Here is a 9,303-nt window from a genome sequence, read left to right as displayed (position 1 = left end):
CCCACACCCAACTCGGTTTCATACTCGAAGCCAAAGCGACCGGATGGGTGCAAGAAAGACAAAACTGAAAAGAAGAAGAGGAAAGGAGATGATGAGCTCAAAAATGCTATGGAAGCAATTGTGAAGGCAAGAAAAGAAGTCAACGAGGTGAGGAAAATGGCAAGGAACCAAGATGCCGCGGCCGAGGAGAGGAGGTTGGCGGCCGAGGAGAGGAGGGTGGCGGCCGAAGATAGAAAGGTGGCTTTGGAGGAGAGGAAGGTGAGCAATGAGGAGCGTACTAAATTGTTGGAATGGGAGAAGCACTTGCTCTTCTTGGACACATCTAACCTCAATGTGACGCAAAAGGAGTATGTCAATCTAGCCCGTGAAGAAGTCTTGATCCAAAAAAGAGCCATGGTTCATGCAATGGGTGGCGGTGGCCTCGGCGCCATGGGTGGCGGTGGCATAGGCGCCATGGGTGGCGTTGGCCTCAGCGCCATGGGTGGCGCGTTGGCCTCGGCGCCATGGGTGGCGGTGGCTTCGGCGCCATGGGTGGCATGGGTGGCTTTGGAGCACCCCCCCGATGCTATGGCCACCATGGGAGGCATGAGTTTTGCTTTTCTCATGGGAGGCATGGGTGCACCTCCGGCCGCCATGGGCGGTGTAAGTGCATCTAGTGCCACCCCTAGTTGGTTTTGGAGTATTGACGACAAACCTAGTTGAGGGACTAATGTGTTTGTGAGAATTGCAGGATAACACAGGTAGAAGTCCCTCATTGATTCAGTTTTCCTACCAGAGATGACCCCTAAAAATATATGAAGACATTGATGTCAAAGGTGGTATATGAAGATATTCACATTGAAGACTATGACAAGAGAAGACATCGCATGAAGCCTATGGAGCTCGAAGACTTAGATCTTTCATAGTTCTTTTTCTTCTTTGTTGAGTCATAGGAACCACCGTACTGTTAAGTGGGGTCCAAGAGAACCAGTCAAAATGACTGAAGTGATGCTTAACCAAAACCTATGTCTTCGAGTGAAGACTATGAGAGCGAATCTTGTCCAGAGTCGGACAAGTCAGCTTTGCTTGTAGCCCAAGTAAAGTTGCCGTGTGAGTTTGAAATCTGACCGTTGGAACACGTGTCAGTTCCTTAGTGACCCAGGGTCATTTCGGACAAATCAGGTCGGGTTGCCTAGTGGCTATAAATAGCCCACCCCCTACAACCATAAACGGTTGGCTGCTCAGAGTTAGAGTACGGCTTTTGTCGTTTGAGAGCAACCCACCTCGAAGCCTTTGAGAGAGAATTCCTTGCGAGGATAAAGCCCTAACCACCCAGAGCCAAAGAGAGTTAGGCATCACTTAAGTCTTCTTGTCTGTGTGATATGAAGACTTATTACACTTGAGGACTGTGAATCCTCCAGCCGGTTAGGCATCGCGTTCTGAGCATCCAAGAGACATTGTGGATCGCCGGTGAACGAAGTCTGTGAAGGTTTGGGAGTCTACCTTGAAGACTTACCAGAGTGATTGGGCGAGGTCTGTGTGACCTTAGCTCAAGGGGAATACGGTGAGGACTGGGTGTCCTGAGTTGCGTGTTCAGGACTGGGTGTCCGGGACTGTGTGTCCTCAGGTTTAAATACCTAGCCGCCCCAACCAGACGTACAGTTGTCACAGCAACTGGAACTGGTCCAACAAATCATTGTCTTCAACGAGTCACTGGTTTCATCCTTCCCTTCCCTTTACTTACTGTTACTCCTTGTGAAGTCATTGTATGATTGCACTATCTTTTGTCTTCACTGAGTGACTGCGTGTTCTGTTTGGCTTCATAATATCTTCCTATCTGATCCTTACTACATTGCTGCTATTAGTCATTGTGCTCTCACTCCATTGAATACTTGACTATGGTTTGCCTAGTGTAGTCTACCTTTCGCTGCATGGTAATAGGTTTATTTCTATCGTTTGTCTTCGAAACTTCCACATTTTGAAGACTTTCATAAAAATCGCCTATTCACCCCCCCTCTAGTCGATATAACGCACTTTCAGGCAGAATGTCTTTCAATGTGCCTCCTCGCACACATTCCCATGAAGATACCGTTGAAGATCTTGCCAACACCGTCGGAGCTTCACGTGATGCGGTGCGCGATGAAGAGAGGGAGGAAGATTCATCTTCGGAGGCGGAAGAACCGTCTTCCGAAGATGAGGACGAGGACGAAGACGAGGACGAGGAATGATGTGTCTTTCATTTGTGTATTGAACTTGATTTGCATTTTGAACTTGGTTGGATGAACTTGTGGGCATGATTTTAAACTTGTGGGCATGAACTTTTCTTCATCAACTTGTTTGTGTGGAATTTTATTGTGTTGAAAATGTTCATCATTTTGTGTTGAAAATGCCATATGCAATGCGCCGGCGAGTCGCGTGCGCTGCATTTTTGCGCGCTATTGGAGCGGCGCGCGCTGCATTTTAGCGCGGCTGCTGGAGCCAGCGCTGTGCGCCGCGTCAAACCAGGCGATGCGCGCGCGGCAAATCTGTTTTTTGCGCGCGGCGCGACCGGCGCCTGTTGGAGATGCTCTAACATTTCTACATCGGCGTTGCGTCTCGTCTTCGTATTTAGGAAATTGAGTGATGTCTTTGCTGTTTTCATTTGTGAGCAACTTGCCCATAGCAAAACACGCTTTAGTTTTGTTGCAAACTCATTATAACTGAAATATATTAAGGCGAGCTGCCGAAGCGCCGGCGAGCTCACTCGTTGAGCCGGCGTCCGACGCGCACAACATGTTCGACGAAATGCCTCCAAGGTAAAAAATTCTAACTTTTCATTTTTTTTGTTATTTTTTGAATGCATTCACATATAGATAGCTTATTTGCATTGTGCAAAAAAGATTTGTAGTCTCAATGATGATGCATACATGTCAACGATGGGTGTTGGATCCAACAATTCGCATTGGTCTCAAACCAATGACATGCATTTCGAAAACCATGAGTTCGAGGTGGACGAGGAGGGTGAGGGCATTGTCGACGCACCGAAAGGAAGAGCGGGCAATTACAGCAACGCCGATGACATCTTACTATGCAATACTTGGTTGCAAGTGTCGAGGGATCCATCCGTTGGAGGTGATCAAAGTAGAGATGCTTATTGGCTTCAGATGAAGGAACACTTTGATGTTCGCAACGTGAGTGGAATTGACCGCACTGACCGATCACTTAGGTCCCGGTGGTCGACAATCAACTCGGATTGTCAAAGGTGGGCGGCCTGTCAAAAGGCGGTTGACAAATTGAACCCAAGTGGCACAAATGAGGACGATAGAGTAAGTGGCATTTCATACATGTTCATCATACTTGTTGTTGGTGCTAACTTGCTTTGTTTTCATGTAGTACAACATTGCGCAAAACTTGTTCAAAGAAGAGGAGAGGAAAACCAAGAAGGGAAAGATCAAGAAAGGAAAGATATTTACTTTGCCTCATTGCTATGAAGTGTTGAAGGATGATGAGAAATGGAAGAAGCGTGAAGATTTGGATGATTTGCATTTGAGCAACAAACGGAAGCGAACAATTAAGTTGGATGATGATGAGGAGGAGGATGATGCATCAAGTGATGATGGCAAGAGAAGCCCCACACCCAACTCGGTTTCATACTCGAAGCCAAAGCGACCGGATGGGTGCAAGAAAGACAAAACCGAAAAGAAGAAGAGGAAAGGAGATGATGAGCTCAAAAATGCTATGGAAGCAATTGTGAAGGCAAGAAAAGAAGTCAACGAGGTGAGGAAAATGGCAAGGAACCAAGATGCCGCGGCCGAGGAGAGGAGGGTGGCGGCCGAAGAGAGAAAGGTGGCTTTGGAGGAGAGGAAGGTGAGCAATGAGGAGCGTACTAAATTGTTGGAATGGGAGAAGCACTTGTTCTTCTTGGACACATCTAACCTCAATGTGACGCAAAAGGAGTATGTCAATCTAGCCCGTGAAGAAGTCTTGACCAAAAAAGAGCCATGGTTCGTGCAATGGGTGGCGGTGGCCTCGGCGCCATGGGTGGCGTTGGCTTCGGCGCCATGGGTGGCATGGGTGGCTTGGGTGGCTTTGGAGCACCCCCCGACGCTATGGCCACCATGGGAGGCATGAGTTTTGCTTTTCTCATGGGAGGCATGGGTGCACCTCCGGCCGCCATGGGCGGAATGTCTTTCGATGTGCCTCCTCGCACACATTCCCATAAAGATGCCGTTGAAGATCTTGCCAACACCGTCGGAGCTTTACGTGATGCGGTGCGCGATGAAGAGAGGGAGGAAGATTCATCTTCGGAGGCGGAAGAACCGTCTTCTGAAGATGAGGACGAGGAATGATGTGTTTTTCATTTGTGTATTGAACTTGATTTGCATTTTGAAGTTGGTTGGATGAACTTGTGGGCATGATTTTAAACTTGTGGGCATGAACTTTTCTTCATCAACTTGTTTGTGTGAAATTTTATTATGTTGAAAATGTTCAGCGGCGCGCGCTGCATTTTAGCGCGGCTGCTGGAGCCAGCGCTGCGCGCCGCGTCAAACTAGACGATGCGCGCGCGGCAAATTTGTTTTTTACGCGCGACGCGACCGGTGCCTGTTGGAGATGCTCTAACATTTCTATCTCGGCGTTGCGTCTCGTTTTCGTATTTGGGAAATTGAGTGATGTCTTTGCCGTTTTCATTTGTGAGCAACTTGCCCATAGCAAAACACGCTTTAGTTTTCTTGCAAACTCATTATAACTGAAATATATTAAGGCGAGCTATCTTAGCATTGAGAAAACCTTTACCACCTCCTTCATGGATCTCCTATGTTTGTAAATCTGGCCCATTTTTCTCCCCATTTTTCCGTACCAGCTGAAGTATCTGACGGATTAAGCGTCAGCCTCAGAAGGAGAGGAATTCAGGTACATCGACAGCAGTCTTCAGACTTTGGTCTGCTTCTACTCTTCCAGCCGAAAGCTTCTCGGCCATGGCAGCGGCCGCCTCTCCATTTCTCAGTCTCCCTCGACCAGCGCAGCGCGCCACCCCAAAGCCACGCCGCCACACGCCGCCGCGAGACGTGGTCTCGTGGACGGCCGCCATCGCGCGCCCGGCGCGGGAGGGCGACCTGCCGTCGACGGCCGCCGCGCTCTCCGCCATGCTCTCCTCCCCCGCCGCGCCTGCGCCCAACGACGTCACCCTTCTCACCGTCCTCTCCGCCTGCGCCGGCGCCCCCTCGTCCCCGCTCGCCCGGCCCCTCGCGATATCGCTCCACGCCCTCGCCATCAAGCTCTTCCCGGGCCACCTCCTCCTCTGCACCTGCCTCGCGCGGTTCTACCTCGCGTCCCGCCTCCCCCACCACGCCCTCCAGTTGTTCGGCTCCATGCCCGTCAGGTCCGTGGTCACCTACAATACCATGATAACTGGCCTCATGCGCAACGGCCTCGTTGCCGCCGCGCGCGAGGTGTTCGACGGAATGCCGGACCCGGATAAGGTCTCCTGGACGGCGCTCATCGACGGGTGCGTCAAGAACGGGCGCCACGACGAGGCGACCTACTGCTTCCATGCCATGCTGCTGGATGGCGTCATGCCAGACTACGTCACGCTGGTAGCTGCCATCTCCGCGTGCGCCGAGGTCGGCGCGCTCGGCCTAGGTATGTGGGTGCACCGGTTCATGACCAGGGAGAGGCTGGAGGGCAACATCCGCATCGCCAACTCGCTGATTGACATGTATGCCCGGTACGGTAAGGTGGAGTTTGCACGGCAGGTGTTTGACGGCATGAAGAAGCGGACGGTGGTCTCCTGGAACTCGATGATCGTCGGGTTCGCAGCCAACGGACGGTGCACGGACGCCATCGAGCATTTTGAGGCAATGCGGAGAAAGGGGTTCAAGCCAGACGCTGTGACGTTCACGGGCGTCCTCACGGCCTGCAGCCGTGCTGGTCTCACCGACGAGGGGCTGAGGTACTATGACGCCATGAGGGAAGAGCACGGCATCAAAGCAAGGATGGAGCATTACGGGTGCGTGGTCGACCTGCTCGGCCGGGCCGGGCGCCTGGACGAGGCCATGAGCGTGGTGGCGACCATGCCGATGCGGCCGAACGAGGTGGTGCTTGGAGCCCTGCTCGCGGGCTGCCGGATTCACGGAGACGTGGACATGGCCGAGCAGCTGATGCAGTACCTCCTCGAGCAGGACCCTGGCGGCGACTCGAACTACGTGCTGCTGTCGAACATCTACGCCGCCGTCGGGAAATGGGATGGGGCCGGTAAGGTCAGGGGCCTGATGAAAGCCCGGGGGGTGAAGAAGAGGCCAGGCCGCAGTGCTGTGGAGATCGACGGCGACGTGCATGAGTTTGTCTGCGGCCATTGGTCTCATCCGCAGGCTGGGGAGGTGTTGGACATGCTTGACCTGCTCAGCCATGAGATGGCAGGGCGTGAGGCCGTGAGTGAGCATTGAAGACTGGAGGCTTTCAGTAGTCACCATGTTCTGCGTTTCGAGCGTTTGTACAGACTACTGCTTTGCTTGCCCATCCACGACAACATAAGACGAAAAGAGCCAACGGTTGATTAGAAATCTGTTGTATTTGCAGTTCTACGGTCATTATGACTCCCGTTACATGTACAGTGTCGGGAGAGGCATCCAACATGCGCAGCAAGCCAGTAACACAGGTGATGAAGCGACACCAGTAACCCCGGTGCCTACTCTGTTACCACCATCTCGTCGGCTGCTCATTCTCCCGCCAGCTATGGTACCAAGTCCTTTCCTGGTTCCGATCTACTGCTCTGCCGCCACACCCTGACGCCATGTTGTACGAGTGGTGGATCGATGCCTGCTCGGCGGTGCCTTCCTCGTGTAGAAAAGGACTAGCATCCTTGCTCCTCTTGGTTGCATGGCACCTCTGGAAAGCACCGGAACGGCTGTGTTTTCGATGGCTTGCAGTCCTCCATACACGTCCTACTTCAGCTCATCAAGAACGATGCTCGCCTTTGGTACAGGGGTGGCGCGCTTGGATTGGACAACTTTCTTCCCGAGTAGCCCCCGTGTACCATGTGGATGTAACTTCTATATATCAATCAATGAATAATACATAACTTTGCGGATTCTTGAAAAAAAATCTTCAGAAGCAAGCCCACAGGGCTTACATCGTATGATCATCTCGTGATGTATGTGTGATCAGCTCAATCAAACATGGACACTGAATTTCTGGAAGGTGAAGAATAACACAAGCTCCTGAACTGATAACGTTGGTGTTACTGTGGAAATATTGGACTACTACTTCATTTTTCTTCCATTATATCACCCGTAATGTCTCACCTACTTGCTCCCATATCCCTGTCAAAAGCAATAACAGTAATTACTTCCATACATTGCAGTCAGAAGATCATATATTCACTTGTGCTCAGTGCTCACCTACTCCTCTTTCAAAGGCAAGAGGGAGAGAATATACATATCTTTATCTGTGCACTTTTTTTTCTCGCCTATATAGGTAAGAATAGAACATGGTGCAAACAAAAAGATACACCCAAACAAGCATTTCCCTGGTTTGCGCTACAAGAGAAACAAAAAGGCCTTCTCCATAGGTTGGTTTTGAAAAGAAAAAAAATGTTAGAAATGAGCGACACCAGAAAGGCAGAAATAGTCTCCTTGTACACGGCTGCTGTTTGGGGCAATGCCTTAATCACAGAGTGAGTGAGCAGCTGTATTTGGAGTAAGATGAAAAGGATCAAACATCTATAGAGGCTACTGCTTTGCTTGCGTCCATGAGAACATAAGAGGAAAAGAACCAATAGTAGATTAGAAATTTATTGTATCTTCAGTTCTTTGGGTATCGTGCAATATGTACATCGCACGCCTTAATATTGCAGTGGTCTCTTCACAAAAGGGTGCTCCAACAGCTGAGCAGCAGATGGCCGGTCCTTTTAGTTTGCTTGAACACACTTTGCTATGAAATCCCGGGCATCTTCTAATAACGTATTGAGAATTTTTGGTGGTATTCCCCTACCAATTTTGAGCAAAGCATGTGTCTACATGGCAGGAGAGAAGATTGCATCACAAACAATAACAATACACAACTCTGATATTAAGAAAACCACAAGATCCAAATACAGGGAATGGGTTCGCTACTTTCTTTTGCGGGGAAATGGGTCTGCTACTTGTATCTATGCATTTCTAATTTCCCTAATAAATACATCAAAATAGACAACAACAATATAGCGGCAGATTTTTTGGGGGTGCCCACTATACATTATGATACTTGCGCATACAAATGTCATGGAATTCATAGTCGCCTCCCCCTAGGAAGATAGCCCTTGATCTTTCAATTTTTAAAATTTAGCTTAGTATGCAGCTCCAGTATACCAGCGCATTCAAATTACATGTCTTGCAGTATTTAAAAGTTAGATGCTGTTTCAGAAAACTAAGGTGACAGAATACGCATCCATTCCATATCAGGGTATGGAACTTTGGCGGTCAGCATCTCCAAAACTGTGCAACCAAGACTCCATATATCTGCCGGAGGTATGTGGCTTAACCTTGGCAACCTGGAAGAGAGCATACCATCACAAAACGTACACAATTGGTACAATAACAAAATATTGCTTGCAATTTGCTAGATCAAACTTGCTTCCCGAAAAGTACAACCGTGCTTCCCGAAAAGGTTATGCTAGAAGCAGAACTGTGCTTCACGAAATTGAAAAGTATAGTTGTGCTTTCAGTAAAAAAAAGTTATGCTTCCCAAAAAGAAAAGAAAAAACACAATATGTGCTTCCACGAGAAGCAACTCCCAAATAGGGAAAAACACAACCTATACTTCTGCGAGAGGCACAACTGTGCTTTCCGAAAGAGAAAAGCATAGATATGCTTCCCAAAAAAGTAAAAAAAAGTAAAAACACAAGTGCGTTTCGGGTTCCACATTTTTCCAGTTTTTTATTTCTTCCCTGGTTTTCATTTTTTTGGCTCTCGGTTTTCATTTGTTTCGATTCCTTTTTTTTTATTTTTTTCATTAAAAAATCGTCGAAACCTATTAGTTTCGAAGATCTTGACGCGAGAAATTGAACAATGAAAATGGTTCATAATTTGAACGCTCGGTTCAAGAGATAAATTATTTTGAAAAAATCTATGAAAAAAACTTCCATACTGCAACAAGTGGCGCGCATACTTCATTGCCACTGGTCACCATGAGAGAAGGTGAAAATGACCTTTGCAAAAGGCACCTCCTCACCAGAGTTCAAGTCCCAGACTTGAACTTTGGTGCTCGTATTTTTGTAAATTTATTTCAGGTCGTCCAGCGATGCGTTCAGTGGGAGAAGACGTTTCAATCGACTACGGAGGCATCTGCGGGGACTTCTCAATCTCAAGA

At 48.9% G+C, this 9,303-nt stretch overlaps 1 protein-coding gene across 1 annotated transcript; it reads left to right on the top strand.

Moving 5' to 3' along the window:
* The first annotated feature begins 4,834 nt into the window (after positions 1 to 4,834).
* LOC125514806 (pentatricopeptide repeat-containing protein At1g05750, chloroplastic-like) lies at positions 4,835 to 6,516 on the top strand. Its single transcript, XM_048680161.1, has one exon. The coding sequence runs from the start codon at positions 4,935 to 4,937 to the stop codon at positions 6,399 to 6,401; it is 1,467 nt and encodes a 488-aa protein (XP_048536118.1). The 5' UTR covers positions 4,835 to 4,934; the 3' UTR covers positions 6,402 to 6,516.
* Positions 6,517 to 9,303: the final 2,787 nt, after the last annotated feature.

This window comes from Triticum urartu, chromosome 6 (genome assembly GCF_003073215.2).
Source record: "Triticum urartu cultivar G1812 chromosome 6, Tu2.1, whole genome shotgun sequence".
NCBI lineage: Eukaryota > Viridiplantae > Streptophyta > Magnoliopsida > Poales > Poaceae > Triticum > Triticum urartu.
Note: the sequence above shows the minus strand (reverse complement) of the source record. Positions and strands in the feature narration are given on the sequence as shown.

Coding starts and splice junctions, on each gene's coding strand:
- LOC125514806 (XM_048680161.1), top strand. CDS start 4,935: ATGGCAGCGGCCGCCTCTCCATTTCTCAGTCTCCCTCGACCAGCGCAG.